This window comes from Acartia tonsa, chromosome 13 (assembly GCF_053477335.1).
Source record: "Acartia tonsa isolate MP-2025a chromosome 13, ASM5347733v1, whole genome shotgun sequence".
Lineage (NCBI taxonomy): Eukaryota > Metazoa > Arthropoda > Copepoda > Calanoida > Acartiidae > Acartia > Acartia tonsa.
Genome location: NC_137272.1, coordinates 40,681,191 through 40,698,219, shown reverse-complemented (window position 1 = coordinate 40,698,219; position 17,029 = coordinate 40,681,191). Strand labels below are relative to the sequence as shown.

General features: G+C 31.4%; 2 protein-coding genes across 6 annotated transcripts in view; both read left to right on the top strand.

The window, feature by feature from the left end:
• The first annotated feature begins 646 nt into the window (after positions 1-646).
• Positions 647-6,363, top strand: LOC145303860 (uncharacterized). Of its 3 annotated transcripts, XM_080145513.1 has the most exons (7): positions 647-743; positions 1,666-1,755; positions 3,009-3,099; positions 3,801-3,960; positions 4,290-4,329; positions 5,104-5,256; positions 5,861-6,363. In XM_080145513.1, the coding sequence occupies exons 1-7, from the start codon at positions 728-730 to the stop codon at positions 5,983-5,985; spliced, it is 675 nt and encodes a 224-aa protein (XP_080001639.1). In that variant the 5' UTR covers positions 647-727; the 3' UTR covers positions 5,986-6,363. The 3 variants fall into 3 exon arrangements, with proteins under 3 accessions (XP_080001639.1, XP_080001641.1, XP_080001640.1); XM_080145515.1 differs by lacking the exons at positions 647-743; positions 1,666-1,755 and adding an exon at positions 1,904-1,959; XM_080145514.1 differs by lacking the exons at positions 647-743; positions 1,666-1,755 and adding an exon at positions 2,001-2,095 and having other exon boundaries at positions 5,861-6,362.
• An 8,039-nt stretch (positions 6,364-14,402) lies between these two features.
• LOC145304258 (adhesion G protein-coupled receptor L4-like) overlaps positions 14,403-17,029 on the top strand; it is an 80,099-nt gene continuing 77,472 nt past the window's right edge. For 2 of the 3 annotated variants that reach the window (XM_080146106.1, XM_080146104.1), the window contains exons 1-5: positions 14,403-14,549; positions 14,777-14,850; positions 15,280-15,327; positions 16,126-16,187; positions 16,669-16,697. In XM_080146106.1, coding sequence (XP_080002232.1) covers positions 14,778-14,850; positions 15,280-15,327; positions 16,126-16,187; positions 16,669-16,697 — 212 coding nt within the window. In that variant the 5' untranslated portion in view covers positions 14,403-14,549; position 14,777. The remainder of the gene's footprint in view (positions 14,550-14,776; positions 14,851-15,279; positions 15,328-16,125; positions 16,188-16,668; positions 16,698-17,029) is intronic. The other variant, XM_080146105.1, reaches the window with a different exon arrangement.

Here is a 17,029-nt window from a genome sequence, read left to right as displayed (position 1 = left end):
GACGACTACATTATCAAATCTTTAAGTTCTCTGAAAAATTATGATTCATTAACCCTACCATCTCTGAGGGTAAAAACGAAGGAAGAAACGAAGTGGGGAGAAATTACTAGAAAAGGTTTGAGAGAGCAATTAATACAGTTAATCCTTTTAACAATAATAAATAAATGGTTTTATGGGGGGGGGGCGGGGTGGAGTTCTATAAAACATTAAAATAAAATTTACAAAGACAGCAAAATTCTAAGATACAATAAAATTTAGGAGAAAAATTGTTTCAAAAAGGAAAAATTTGACACATTTTATATTTTAGTAAGAAGTTATTGAATTAAATAGGAATTGTCATTACATTTTAGACATGAAGATGGATTAGATCAAAATTTAAAAAGTAGATTTTGAAACTTTGCGCTGGCCTAATATCTTTACACGTAATTGGTTGGTTAGAATAATTAGGAATTAGCCTAAATTCACAATAAATATGGTTTTGTAAAAACAAGAACTAACAACTTTCATTATCATAATTTTTTCGTTACACTTTGAAAATATTATTTTTGCTATTTTGCCAACCTGAAATATTATCTGTTTTGCATGAAATCAGGAAAGTCCTAGCACTGCAATTAGGGCTACTGCAAGGGTTAAGCTTTAATTCTAATCGTTTCTTGGTCAGTTACAAAGAATAAACTAAACGAGCAAGTCATAGAATTTAGAAAAATAATTTACAATTTTGTTTAAAATGAAAGTTTTATCAGGTAAACTATTTAAATTTTATCTTCAAAATAAGCCTTTGTAGGGAGCTGGGGGATTTTTAGACAAAAGTATATATCATAAATCACCAGGGCTTTAAAAATTGTTTACACTCCCCCACGCAATCTTTTTTCATAGCGAAGCTTTCCTATAATTAGGGTCCGTACGTCCGTCCGTATGTCTTTAACGGATAGCTTTTTTCGTTAATTCATGCATGTTAGAATTGTCCTATCAATTTAAAACTTTGCAGGGTGATTTCTGTAGTAGTTAGGTAAGATTTAGAAAGCGTAACAACTCTATAACTGTTACCATGTTTAAACATGTTGATTTTTTACTTTTTTAACAAAAATTTTTTATGTGATCAAATTATACGAATGTTCTGATTTTTGGTATATTGATTCCTGGGACAACACAGTATAATGTTATAAGCGACGCAACTCTATAATCAAGTCCTAAATATGTAAGTATGCTCATAAACATTATCTTGTTTTAAAACAAATTTACTTACAATTTTGCTTCGACTCTTATACATGTATATTCTGATTATTCAGTTCTGACACTATACCAGTGTTAATGTCCGTTTGTCCTACCATTTCAGTGCTTCGCTTTTATGGATGTTAAATTCATCTACCTGTGGCGTGCTCTATCACTGAATCAATAAACTTTTACTTTCTTTAATCGAAATTAACTTTCCTTATATAATGAAACAATAACCAAGGACATTAACTAAATATGAAAACAGTAAAAGTGTCGAACTATGACGTCAGAAAAAATTAACAATTAACCAATGAGAGGCCGCTATATATTTTACCACATTGAATACTGGCTTCTTATTAGTTAATTGTTGATTTTTTCTAACGTCATAGTTAGACACTTTTACTGATTTCACTAAATATATTTAGTTTCAATTATTTCTTTTATTTTCAGTATTTTCTCTGCTTCTACCAACAGCGCTAGGCCTTAACTCAAGAAATGGTTGTATGCTGTACTGGTTCATACCTGGATGTCCTCTAGCAAGTAAGGATAGACAATAGTTAGATATGGTTGCATGCTGTACTGGTTTATACCTGGATGTCCTCTAGCAAGTAAGGATAGATAATAGTTAGAAATGGTTGTATGCTGTACTGGTTCATACCTGGATGTCCTCTAGCAAGTAAGGATAGATAATAGTTAGAAATGGTTGTATGCTGTACTGGTTTATACCTGGATGTCCTCTAGCAAGTAAGGATAGATAATAGTTAGAAATGGTTGTATGCTGTACTGGTTCATACCTGGATGTCCTCTAGCAAGTAAGGATAGATAATAGTTAGAAATGGTTGTATGCTGTACTGGTTCATACCTGGATGTCCTCTAGCAAGTAAGGATAGATAATAGTTAGAAATGGTTGTATGCTGTACTGAGGTAAATTCTTAAATAAACTTTTGCCCTACTAAAATCAGTTTGCCCCACTAAAATTTTAGTGAGGCAAAATTATCCCCTCTAAATTTTTAGTTTGCCTCACTGATTTTAGTGGGGCAAAGGTTTTTTAAGAATTCACCTCATGTTTATCCCTGGATGTCCTCTAGCAAGTAAGGATAAATAATGTTTCTATGGGTATGAAATAAGATAGTTAGAACAGTAGAATTTAAAATAGTTATAAAGAAAGAATAAACTACATTTATTAAGTATGTAAAGATTTTTTAAAAATAATATAATTAGGTTTACACCTATATATGTCCTCCTAGTATAAAAGCGTTGGGATGTTTGTTAGTCTGTTTGTTATTTAAGATTCCTCAATTCACTTAAACGATAAAGTGTTTCTCTTCAATAAACTATTTTTGGATCCTCGGAAGGTTTTTGTTTATTTTTTTGGAAGGATAGAATAACCATCCCAAGAACTTACATAAATCCCATCAAATAGATCATTAAAGTTTTATTTTAAAATTTTGATTTTTTAATGTTTTGAGATTTTGAAAGTGTACACACAAGACATATTCATTTAACCTATACAAATAGAAATGCAAATAAATGTTATCTTTTTTTATACTTAGGAAATATGAAACATAAAAAAAAGTCTTTATTTATACCAGAGAATAAGTGTAGCCGGACAAAATATTAGAGATTAAAATTTTTAATTTAAGGGCTAAAACCTGCTCCAGAAAATCTAAAAATTGTTTTGTATTTGATTCAGCCGGTTGCGAGATTTTACTGGACACATAAATACAGTGATACACATACACTTATAAATAAAATTACTTGGTTTTAAAGATCATAAATGATAATCTTTTAAGGTGTTTTTGGAGATGATGCGCTTGGCATCTATGACTGGGACAATATTTGCTCTTTGTATCCTGAAAATACAGATCTTCAAAACAGCCCATAGTATGTAAAAATCAATCATTACTAACACAAATTGATATATAATTCTGCATACTATTTTTCAGAAATTAAAATTGAAAATACAGAATATGAATTTTGTATGAATCTTTTAGTTTTCTGCCCGAGTAAATGAACAATCACTTAAAATTTTGAATTAATTTACATCTTTCATGTGAAGGAAACGAAGTTCCGGGTTTTGTCGTATTTTCACTATAGCTTTTGAAAGGTTATTTTAGGTCAGGTTAAGTTAGGTTAGGTGATTGCCCCGCAGGGTTAGAGCCTCCCCCCCCCCCCCCCGGGGCTAGAAATAGGAGAAACGCTACTGTGAAAATATGACGAAAACCGCAAGCTCGTTTCCTTTACATGGCCCATACTTTCTTCTCAACAATTAACAATTTAACAATTTCCTACAAATTTCCTATTTACTATCTGTCTATCTCGCTATCTGACTGTCTATCTAGCTATCTGACTGTCAATCTAGCTATCCAACTGTCTATCTCGCTATCTGACTGTCTATCTAGCTATCCAACTGTCTATCTAGCTATCTAACTGTCTATCTAGCTATCTAACTGTCTATCTAGCTATCTGACTGTCAATCTAGCTATCTAACTGTCTATCTAGCTATCTAACTGTCTATCTAGCTATCTAACTGTCTATCTAGCAATCTAACTGTATATCTTACTTTAATCTTGTTGTGTAATTAGTTGTAACAGTTTCCAGCAAGATATCCAGTATAACAGCCTGGAGGCAGAACTGAGCAACCTGATTGTGGATCCTAATCCAGGTTATGAACCTGCAGCCCCTCTAGAGGATAATGTCCAGCTACCTGTCATACCTGACACAGCTCCTCTGGATAATATTCAGGCATTGACAATGTTGAAATTAATTTTACTTTTAAAAAAATTCCCCTATCAAAAATTATTAATTTTCTTTATGTAAATAATACTTTTGATCAATTTTAGGTGGCTCTTTTTCGTGTGTCAGTGTCTTACCTTAGTATTGAGTATATTTTGGTATAGGTTAGTTCTACAGGTTTATGGTACCACAGGGTTAGGCATAATCATTGTGTTTAAAGAGATGTATTTGCTCGGTTATTTTACAAAATAATCACAAAACCTATAATTTTCTGTAAGAAAATAATCACGCAACCTTATCCTGTTTAATATTTTTAACATTTTCAATATCATTTGAAGGAACAAGGAAGATTTTCATTTGTTAGCAGACCAGAGCAAGGTAATAATAATTGTTTCTTTATAATTTTTTCTTCATATTTTGTAGCTAAGATTTAATTTACCTTATTTATACCTAAGGGTTGGAGGTGATTTATAACAACTTAGATTTTTGTAGTAACTATAACCCTTTAATCGATCGACCCTCCTCTACACTTCATATTTTTTATGATTCTAAATGGATAATACTTTGGACAATAAAACAATCACTAGTTAACTATCATAAACAAAATTAGGCGTTATCTTCTTTAAAATATTTTGGAAAATTTTATACCCTGCCCCTTCTACCACACCCCCCCCCCTCCCCCCCGACAGAACTATTACTCTGGCAGAGTTCAACTATTTTAAGTTAGGTTAGGATATAGGCTATGGAGCCGAGCGCCCGCGGCTAGGCAGACTAGGGGGCCGAGCGCTGCGGCTAGGCAGGTAAGAGTGCCGAGTGCCGCGGCCAAAGCTCATAGTTCTGTCAGGGGGGAGCGGAAATTTTCAAAATTGAAAAAAATATTTCTAATAGGATAATACCCAAAATTATCCATAATATACTTAAAATTATTGGTTGAAAAGTTCTGAAACTGTCACTTTATATGAATGACCGAATGCGTCTATTTATAGTCAATATGGAATAAGTTGCACCTGTTTTAGGCAAAGATATCTTGTATTAATATCGTACATCTGACAAAGCAACAGTAGGTGAACTTTTTTAATGTCTTATTGCACGTTTTTGGTCAAATTAAAAACAAAAATACCTTTTGGACAAAAAGTTATTTTTTCTCTTTAGAATATGCCATAACCCGGCCAAGAAGCAGTGGCGGCGATTTTTTCATCAGCCGCACCCGCCGTGCTGCAGCTAAGAATCACAGCCGCCAGCAGCAGGACAAGAACCGCCAACGCCGTCACAATCACGATGGACATGCACATGCGCATCATGAAGGTGGAGATATTATTTTTAGTAGCGAATCTACTCTATAACTAGGGCAGGTCCGTCAGTACGTCCGTAACAGTTAGCTATAAAAGTGTACTAAAAACGTTAGTATGGCCTCTAAACAAATTTACTTACAATCTTGTAAAAACTTATACATTATATTCTGTTTATTCATTTCTGACACTCCACAAGAGTTAATGTTCGTTTGTATAACCGTTTCAGAGCTTTGCTTTTATGGATGTTGTCATCCTTGAAGGAAATATTTCTAGCCCCTGCTGAGGACTCAAACCCTGAGAGGACCCTATCCCTATGGGATGTCCCTGGGTGGTTAATCTAACCATTACTTAACATAACTTAACCTGAAAGAAGCATTGAATAATATAAGGTCGGTTTTTTAAGAAGCTTTACAAATTGTTTTTAAAAAATCAGTCATGTGACGTCATAAAAATGAGGGATATCAGAAGTGAGAAAGAAAACCCAGTAGAAAGAGATGAATAATCCTTATTTTTATTACGTCACACTTACATAGCTGATTTTTTAGACACTTTTAATTTTCGGTTTTAATTGTAAGCATTGTAAACCAATTATTCACTTTTTATTTAATTTAATTTAGATGGTAAGGTGCACTGTAAGGATAAACACTACACCCCTGAAGAAATTGAATATGCAAAGACGACATTGTGCAAAGATGTCGAGTTCGCGGCACAGCATAACTTCTGTTCACATGCAACTATGTGATCATTATAGGGTTATCAACATCAAGAATTCGGAGATTGGGATTTAAATTTATTAAACAGCCATTGTCTAATCCCTCCCTGTCTAAAATTTGAATAGTAGAACAGAGTAGAATAAGATTTGATTAAAGTTTAAAGGAGATTAAAATTATTTTTACTATGTCGCTGCCATAATTTTTGTGTACAAATATAAAAGTTGTAGGCAAAATAGTTTTTTTTTCACAATATTGTATATTCTACTGTTCTACTCTTTTGTTAATTTTTTGTTAAGCAATTGTATTTTTTGTCTTATTTCTCTATCCCAAAATTTTATCTTTTTTGCATATTTTTTTCCTTTTTTATGTATAATTGTGTACATTATGTGATTTCATAAGGCATTTTAAAAATTTGTTATGTTATTTTATTTTATTAGTGAAATAAATTTTCATATATTAAGAGACAATTTATATTCTTTTAACAAGCAAAACGTGGTCTATATATAAAGCTTAGGATCCCTCACAATGTGACTACAGCTTAAACCAACAATGAAATTAATTTGGAAAAATCACACACCTATACATGTTTTTTCAGCTGTCGTTGGGGGGGTAACACATAGTAAAATTGACGACCACTCCATTTGCCCCCCAAATATTATTTTATATTTATTTCGCTTGTTGGTTATACCTTATTCCTGATGTGACTATTTCATTTGATATTTAAGATATTTACATATAAAGGTTTTGTGATTTTTTTTATACAATATTTATTATTTTTTTTCAAATTCTCCCTCTCTTTTTATGATCCCTGAACATCTGCTTTATAACTTACTTTTTCCGTTTGTCCATCCATGATATGTTGTCCTCTTTTTTTAAAAGTTGAAAATAGTTTTTTTTATGCTTCAATCGTCGGTTTAAGGGATTATTAATAAAAGGTCGGACATATGTTCTTACCCCTTGGCAGTTTTATAGTAACTGTGCTAATTAAAATGTCGTCTTAATTTCTTTGTAAAATTTGACACACAAAGTATGATAAATTTTGATTGATTGAATGCCGGTGTTCTTAACCTTAAACAAAGTTATAATCTTTATTTTTATTATCTTTGTACAGTACAGTCAATATTAAACTTTAGCAAAATTTAATTGACAATAAATAAATATAAAAGAATTATCCAATATTAGAAAGAAGTAGGGTTATTTTATCCGAAGCTAAAGATTTCGAAAAGCGCTGGCATTGATTGGTTGAATTTTTTAGGGAAGCATCATACTTGTCATTGGATGGTTTTAGGCTTTTTCCTTGAACTCCTTTGCTCTCACCTAAAGGCTACAAGCGAAGCAACTAGTACATTAAATAGCAAAGAAAGTTTGAAGGAATACTATTGAGCATTTCAAGAATGGAAAAACTTTTTAATTTTCTTCTATTTCAAAAGTCTCCTATTTATTTGCAGAAAAATACAACAAGAAAAGGATAAAAATACAATAAAGCGAAGCCAAATAAACAATACTAACTAAAGAAAACAAAACTAAGAATATTAAAGAAAAAATACTGAGAAAAAGTCTGAATAAATTTCAATAACCCTTTGTAAAAAGTTGCTTTTAATAATGAACTTTCATTTTAAGTAATGATTTTAAAGATGCTTCGCTTAAAACATCATAGCTCATATGCAAATGATATGTTTGACTTAAATCTACAGGACGTTTCTAACATGTCTAAAATTGCGTTCAGAGCTTACTACTACCACTTCAGATGTTCATACGAACAGAAAAATCTTGAAATCTTTATTTGTAAATCAGCTTGTTGTTATATTTTTTGTATTGTATAAACATACTTAATATTTATCTTTTATGTTTATTTTCACTCTAACTTGAGTGATAAGGGAGAACTTCTTAAGTCAAGAATATATCAGGAATAAGGGATAAAGTAAATGTTTATTCTCAACTACAACTTGAGTGATAAGGGAGAAATTCTTAGGTCAAGAATATATCAGGAATAAGGGATAAGGTAAATGTTTATTCTTACTCTAACCTTTGTGATAAGAGAAAACTTCTTAGGTCAAGAATATATCAGGAATAAGGGATGAGGTAAATATTTATTTACTCTCTAAATTGAGTGATAAGGGAGAACTTCTCAAGTCAAGAAAATATCAGGAGTAAGGGATAAGGTAAATATTTATTTACTCTCTAACTTGAGTGATAAGGGAGAACTTCTCAAGTCAAGAATATATCAGGAATAAGGGATAAGGAAAATATTTATTTACTCTCTAACTTGAGTGATAAGGGAGAACTTCTCAAGTCAAGAATATATCAGGAATATGGGATAAGGTAAATGTTTATTTTCACTCTAACTTGAGTGATAAGGGAGAACTTTTCAAGTCAAGAATATATCAGGAATAAGAGATAAGGTAAATGTTTATTTTCAACTCTAACTTGAGTGATAAGGGAGAACTTTTCAAGTCAAGAAAATATCAGGAATAAGGAATAAAGTAATTGTTTATTTTAGTTCAGACTTGAGTGATAAGGAAGAACTTCTCAAGTCAAGAATATCAGGAATAAGGGATAAGGTAAATGTTTATTTTCAACTCTAACTTGAGTGATAAGGAAGAACTTTTCAAGTCAAGAATAAATCAGGAATAAAGGATAAGGTAAATGTTTATTTTAACTATAAATTGAGTGATATGGGAGAACATCTCAAGTCAAGAATATATCAGGAATAAGGGATAAAGTAAATGTTTATTTTCACTCTAACATGAGTGACAGAGGAGAACTTCTCAAGTCAAGAATATATCAGGAATAAGGGATAAGGTAAATATTTATTTACTCTCTAACTTGAGTGACAGAGGAGAACTTCTCTATTCAAGAATAAGGAATAAGGGATAAGGTAAATGTTTTTTTTTAATTCTAACTTGAGTGATAAGGGAGAAATTCTAAAGTCAAGAATATATCAGGAATAAGGGATAAGGTAAATTTTTATTTTCAATTCTAACTTGAGTGATAAGTGAGAATTTCTTTGGTCAAGAATATATCAGGAATAAGGGATAAGGTAAATGTTTATTCTTACTCTAACCTTTGTGATAAGAGAAAACTTCTTAGGTCAAGAATATATCAGGAATAAGGGATAGGGTAAATATTTATTTACCCTCTAACTTGAGTGATAAGGTGGAACTTCTCAAGTCAAGAATATATCAGGAATAAGGGATAAGGTAAATATTTATTTACTCTCTAACTTGAGTGACAGAGGAGAACTTCTCTATTCAAGAATATATCAGGAATAAGGGATAAAGTAAATGTTTATTTTCACTCTAACATGAGTGACAGAGGAGAACTTCTCAAGTCAAGAATATATCAGGATTAAGGGATAAAGTAAATGTTTATTGTCAACTCTAACTTGAGTGATTAGGGAGAACTTTCAAGTCAAGAAAATATCAGGAATAAGGGATAAGGTAAATGTTTATTCTCACTCTAACTTGAGTGATAAGAGAGAACTTCTCAAGTCAAGAATATATCATGAATAAGGGATAAGTTAAATGTTTATTTTAACTATAAATTGAGTGATAAGGGAGAACTTCTCAAGTAAAGAAAATATCAGGAATAAGGGATAAGGTATATGTTTTTTTCAACTCTATCTGAATGATAAGGGAGAACTTCTTAAGTCAAGAACATAACAGAAATAAGGGATTAAGTAAATGTTTATTTCACTCTAACTTGAGTAGAGCTGTTCTTTCAACTTTTACTGGAATCAAGTCCATCACATGAAGTACTGCCTTCATATTGTTGATTCACATCTATGTTTTATCTGTGCATTAAAATTTAAATATGCTTTATCTATTGCAATCGTTATAAAATAATAAAAATCCCTTGATGAATTTAAATTAATAAAATCATATTTTTTTCTTGAGTTTCTATTAAAACAAAAAAATAATATCTCAGACTTCAAATGTACATGATTTATATTCTTTAATTTGTAATTTGTATCTATTTAAAACATTTAAAATACATAAATTATATAAAAATAAAATAACAACAAATAGCAATACAACAGTATGTTTGTTACGTTTTCAACAGGACCTAGCATTGTACTGTGTATACACTGTACACATATGGGTAAGAGGAAAGGGCATAATTTTTTCATTTTGTTCATATAAAGAGTCAGCTGTAAATAGTCGCATTTCTTAAGATAAGGATTTTCTCACGTAAATTATATTGAGTAAAAATTTATTTTCTAGTATAGCGTAAAGCATATTACAAATCCTTTAATAAGTCATCTATGAATAGTTGAATTCCTTAATATAAAGATAGCTTTCTAGAAATTATATACTCAAAAAATTTTAAGGTGTTTTGTCAGCTGGAGGAGTTCCTTTGTCAGATTTACGAAAAAAAGGGATCAGACTATGCTTCTTTGAGGGTCCACTCCAAAGCCTAGGCATGAATTTAAGAATCTATTTAAGTATAATACCAGAAAAATATTTGCTATTGTAAAATTGTAAAATTAAATTAATACACAATTTAAACAATTAAATGAAATTTTGATATTATTTTATTATATTATCTCCTAATATTTTAAAAACTTTAAACCTTGTCTTTCTTAAAGGGTTTGTATATGCTTATATATAGGTTTAATGATTTATAGTTTAGGTTTTTGCTGCAAGGTGTTAGTAGTGTAAACAGTAAATTTTATTTCAAAGAAAAAATAATGCTTTAACCTAATATTACATGAATTTTCCCAAAGCTTAAAGTTAAAAAAGTAATTTTAAAAGTAATTATTGCATTTTAACCATGGGTAATTACCAAAAGTCAATTTTTTTGCTCCTTTCTTTAAACTAATACCAAAACGGTCTTATTTTTGAGTGTGCATTCATTTTCGATAGAGCCACTATCCAAAGTATATCTATTAAGTATGCGCCGTAAGTTTCAAGTACTTTCCAAAGTTAGAAACGCGCATAGACCAAAACATATTTAATGTTTGCAGTGTCAATATTTTTATTAGTGTCTTTAACAGACACAAATTAGCAGAAAGGATTAACTTTCCAGTAAGATTTTGAAACCAATTACTATCTGGTGGATTAGAATCGGTTCTCAGCCATACTGAAAATTCATGTCTATCATCGTATTATAGACAACTTTCTACAAATATTATAATAAAAATTATAAATATGTACCAAACAAACAAACTTGTTTAAATCTTAATTTTTCATCTTGATATCCGCGGAAAGCTGTCTATAATACGATGCGATAAATAACTTTTTATTAGTTCACCAGCTCTTATGTTTCAGTTTGGTTAAGATTAAGATAAAAAAATCTATTGTGTATTTTGCTGAACATTTTTCCATGAAAAAATAATAAACGATTTGATCAAGTGCAAAGCAATTAAAATTTATTTATCTATTCAAAATTACCCAATGCTTGAAATATCATAATAGTTATTTCTCGTATCGTATTATAAACGGCTTTCCGCGGATATAGAATGTACAATTATAAGATTAAAACTAGTTTTTTTAGCCCCGTGGTGCCGAAGTTTTAATCTTATGATTGTACATTTCTATATTCGTAGAAAACTGGATATAATACGATGCTAGACATAGTTTTTTCGTATGGATGAGAACCGGTTCCTATCCACCGGATTCGAATGAATACGAGAAAAACATATCATAGCAATAACAGCATTCGAACTAATAATAAATGGTCTTTTATGATATATTGATATTTTTCTGTTATTGTTACAAAACTTGAATATCATGAAAAAGAAACTAACGACTTGATTGGTGGTCTAAGATTAGTATTGTCCCCAGACAGAAGTTAGGCTTTTTAGTTCATCTCTCTATTTGAAATTATTAGGATTAAATAAAATTACTCTCAAAATCTAAAAAATATTTTCTTTTGATATCTAAAGTTAATAAATACACCCCCCCCCCCCCCTCCCCTCCCAAACTAACCTAACCTAGAAGTGTGAAAAGTTTTTAAAATAGCATTCAATAATGTTATTTTTTAATAAGTTATAGGCCATGGAATTATTATTAAGTTTATCAGTTTATATGTCATAAAAATGACGCACACAATCACACACAAAAACAAGGATAACAAAATCCCAAGTTACCAAATGGCAATAGTATTACTCAGAGGAAATAATGGCTAGAGTGGGGAGTTTTGCAAGCTTATAGTTTTATTACAAAAATTTTCAAATGCTCTGTGGGCTAAACTGGCAACTTTTTAATTTAAATTTTAAGGGGTGTGACAAAAAAATCAAAAAAAGCTTAATCGACCTTTTAGAATGTTGATTATGTTAGTGGGTGTATACACCTCCCAATAAAATCATAACACTACTCTTGTTGTCTCTATTACATCCCCCCTTTACCCACATAAATTTTTGCAGTGTAAAAATTTTGGGTACGATTCACGCACGCCACTTGCAAAGTCTATGCACGCTACTGGTTACACCTTTTTAGTAGCGAAACTACTCTATAATTTGAAATGTCCGTCCGTCTGTCCGTCTGTCCGTCTGTCCGTCTGTCCGTCTGACCGTCCGTCCGTCCGTCCGTCTGTCCGTCTGTCTGAGACAGAGTGGGGGAAACGTGATTTTCTCGGCTCCTATTCAAGATAAACTGCTGGAATTTTTAGAGATTAATTAAGTCAACATTTTACACATTACTATAAAGTTTTTTTTTCAAGAAATGATAATTGGTGGGGTGCTAGATCGATTCCTAGTTTTTCCAGTTTTCATGATTTTTTTGACTCCTGTTCAAGATAAACAGCTGGAATTTTTAGGGATTAATTAAGTCAACATTATACATATTTTCACCAAGTTTGATAAAGACTTGCTATTGGTTGGGGTGCTAGATCGATTCCTAGATTTTACGTTTTTATTTTTAGCCTAATGCTTCAAAAGATATTATACATTTTTAAAAGGTTTCGTGATTTATTTCATTTATGTCTTTTTAACATACTCAAAAGATTATTTTTTCCTGATATCTATCAATAAATGTTGAGCTTCGCTACTTATGGATGTTGTCATCCTTGTTAATTATGGAAGTAGTCATACATACTTTCACAGATTCTACAAAAAAAAATAGAATAGCTACGCTGCTAATAAAAACGCACAGTTATTCAGACAGTCCTACATGTTGCTTAGTTTTAAAAAGTAGTACGTTTAGAACTTTACAGTGATAACAAAAAAAAGATTAAAAATATACTAAAAGGTTAGATAATTCAAATCAAACTACCTGCATTCATTTGTTTGAATCCCAAGTATGTAAAGTAATTGGGTTATTAACAATTTCCTACCCCCCCCCCCACTCCTCAAAAAAATGGGGGGTGCTGTAGGCACTACCAAAAATTTTGGTCGGGGTATTACCACCTTCTCTAAACAAAAAAAAAACTTTGAAAACCACAAAAAGCCATGGTTCAATGCCCCTTTAGGTTTAACACCCAAATTTTGAATTATTGCCCTTACCCCACCACCTGGGGGAAAATTTTATAACCTGGGTAAAAAATTTAAGTGGTATAATATTTTAGCGGCCTTTTTCTCCTACTTTTTAGTGAGTTATCTCTTAAATAACAAATTTTAATTGCTTTAATAATAAAAAGTTATATTACTTTAGTGATTACAACTGTTTGTAAAAATGTGATATGTTTTATTGTGATTCATTAACAGAAAATAAGATCAGAATTTTTCTGGAAAAAAGTGATTAATCTAATTATTAATTTAGAAATATTGGTGAAAAACAGTTTTTTTATAATTAGAGCAGTTTTATGCACATGCAGTCCTACTTTGTATTTTCTTCAGACAAATTAAAAACTTATAATCTCAGCTATTATTATTAAAAGTACTATATATTTAACTTTTTGGTCGTTTTTAAAAGCGAAGCTTTTCTAAAATTAGGGACGATCCGTCCGTCCGTACATCACAGTTAGATTTTTTCGTTAATTTAAACAAGTTAGAATTGTCCTATCGATTCCAAACTTTGCATGATGATTCCTGTAGTAGTTAGGTACAATTTAGAAAGCGTAGCAACTCTTATAACCAATACCAGAATGTCCGTATGTCCATTTTAAACATGTCGATTTTTAACTTTTCTGACAATAAATTTTTGTATGTAAAATTATCCGATTCTTCTGATTTTTTAAAAACTGATTACTATTACAACAAGGTACAATGTTATAAGCGAAGCATCTCTATAAACAAGTCCCAAAATATCCAAATTTTTTATCACTTTTAACTTTAACTCAAAAGAGGGCTATGCACGAACGAGAACAAGTGATTTCAAGCACCTTCCAGCATTGAACCTTAGTATTTTTTAGTGAATATACTAAAACCATGGCGAAACTCAATTTTTTAAATCTATACAACTATGTTAAACATAAACCTAGTATATTTACCAAAAAATATAATTATGTTCACTGCTGGAAGGTGCTTAAAATCACTTGCTCTTGTTCGTGCATAGTCCCCTTTACAGAATAAATGTTGTTTTCAGAAATGAACCATTATAAATAGAATGGAAAAGAGAATTATATGACAGTGAAAAAATCAATAATCAATATAAAATTTAAGGGAAAAAGTAGTTTTAGCAAAAAAGCTACTCTATTATTCTTTGTATAAAAGGTTGGTGGAAAACATATTATCAGTAACATTTCTCAGAATTGTAATATTAATAATTGTTCTTGAAAAAATTTCCAATTTTATATGTGAAAATCCTTCAAATTTTTAGCTCTATTTCTACTTATTTTTGCTATATTTGCATGATTTTCTGTCTGTGTATTAATGACAAAATATATGCATTTTTACAATTATTTCCAGATCAAATTATTGGCATACTTTTCTTGTTTTAGAATGCTGATCTGTCTATTTGTTTTGTTAATTCTGGAATGGGTACATTGTCAGGAGGTGGCTCTTATTGTAGGAGGTAACAGATATATAGTAGATTTAGCAGCTGTGTTTAGTGCCCTAGGAAAATGGGGATATATGCCACAGCTTTTGGCCTACCTATTCTCATTGATGTCATAGTAGTGGGAAAGAGAAAGAGAAGGGGATAGGAAACCCCCTTGAAAAAAGGTGGGGTATAGAGCATTTCCTTATGTTTCAATAATGACGTCAATAGAATAGGTAGTCCAAAAGCAGTGACATCTATTCCCATTTTGCTAGGGCACTATAGACAGGTACTTAGATTTAATACCCTGGTTGGTCAATCAAAATCAATAATTCAAAAATGGAATAGGGAATTTTTGGCAAAAATTTCTGTTTACATTCAGTTAAATATGACTTACTCATAATATGAGTAAAAAACAATTTAAGGTATTAGATCAATAGTTTAATATATCTTATTATTATTTAGGAATAGATGAAACTGGAAAAAATGTAATACAAACAGAAGTTTATACAGGTTAAAAATCTTCAGCAGTTTACAAAAAGTTTCTTGTCATTTGACATACTAGTGGCTTTGCCCCTGGCCTCTAGGGACTTTGCCCCAAGAGGTATTGGGAAGCCCTCCTCCTATATGGAATCGTTTATTCATAATTTGTAAAAAAAAAACAGTTAAGGGGGGTGGATGTTCCCCTACCCCGCTTATTTATTTAGTTTCCAAAAAGAAAAGAAAATTTGATGGAATGTTTTGCTTTTGTGGGGGTTAGTGTGTCCCATTCCCAAGAAAATAGCCTAAAACCACCACAGGACCAGTATGTTCCCTGAAGTACAGAACCCAGCAGTTACCAAAATCTTAAGCTTCACACAGATAGACAGACAACATCGTTCCACTTTATATTATAAACTAGCGGCTTCGCCCCTAGCCTCAAGGGGCTTTGCCCCAAGAGGTTTAATCAAACCAATTTTTCGTAATTTAGATTTTAAAAAATAAATCTAAAAAAAAAGATTTCTTTGGGGGGAGGAATTTTTTTTTATGGGGTGGGGGGAGTAGTCGACCCCACTATTTTAATTTTATTTTTAAAAAGAAAAAAAATTTTATGGGGGGGGGTATTTCTAATTTTTTTGGGGGGTTGGGGGTGTCCCACCCCCCAAGAAAATAGTTAAAAACCTTCCCGGGACCTATGAGAAGCTACCCTGTAAAGAAGAACCCGATCGGTTCAGCGGTTAGCGAGATCCTTCGCTACAAACAAACAGACAAACAGACAGACAGACAGACATCGTTCTACTTTGTATTATAGATATATTTTAATATCACTAGGTCATCTGGATGTGATAGATTTGCATGCTCAAGAATGTCTTGCTAATCTAAAACTTGGAGATGTAAGTATTCTAAGATTTCTAGTATTCTTCAAAATTTCATGAAATAAATGGGTGGGGGGGGGGGGGGAGTTTTGAAATATTTGGGTAAACGGTGATTATAGGTTTTATTTTTGGACTGAAAGAATAGGTTATTAGGGATAAAACATTCTTATATGGTAAAGTTTTAAGATTTTTTGGATAGGCCTCCAAGTTCTGGAGCTGCAGAATTAATTTTTTTTAAAGAGATGACCTCTAACTCTTAAAAAAAAAATTTAAGTTTTACCTCTCCAGAGACCACCTGGAGGCCTGCAGCTCCTGAACCTGGAGGCCTATTCAAAAAATCTTAAAACCTGGGAAAATTTATCACATAAGGATGATTTTATCCCTAATATCCTATCCTCTCAGTCCAAAGATAAAGCCTATATTCACTGTCTACTCAAATGTGTCAAAACTTCCCCTTGAATAATGATCTAAACTAAATTGATAACTTCTTCTGTTTCAGAGTTTACCACATACAATTGGCGGAGGAGGAAAGATGTTTTATGATATTGATACCTTTTTATATGTGTTCCTCATATAAAAGTATAAGGATCTGTGTCTGTGTGTATGTCTAAATGCCAAATGATCTTGCTAATAGCTGACCTGATATGGTTCTCCTTACCAGTAAAGCTACTGATAGGTGCTTGGAAGGTTTAAAACTATTTTTGGATGGCTATCAGCTAATATAAATGACCAACTCTCCTAAACAAAGAGGCCTCTTGTTGGTGACATTGTTGTCCATGTTATTTGATAAGGCCAGTATACTTTTACTTAGAATCAGAAGTTCAATTGTAGAATAAATAATATCATACAACATTTGACCT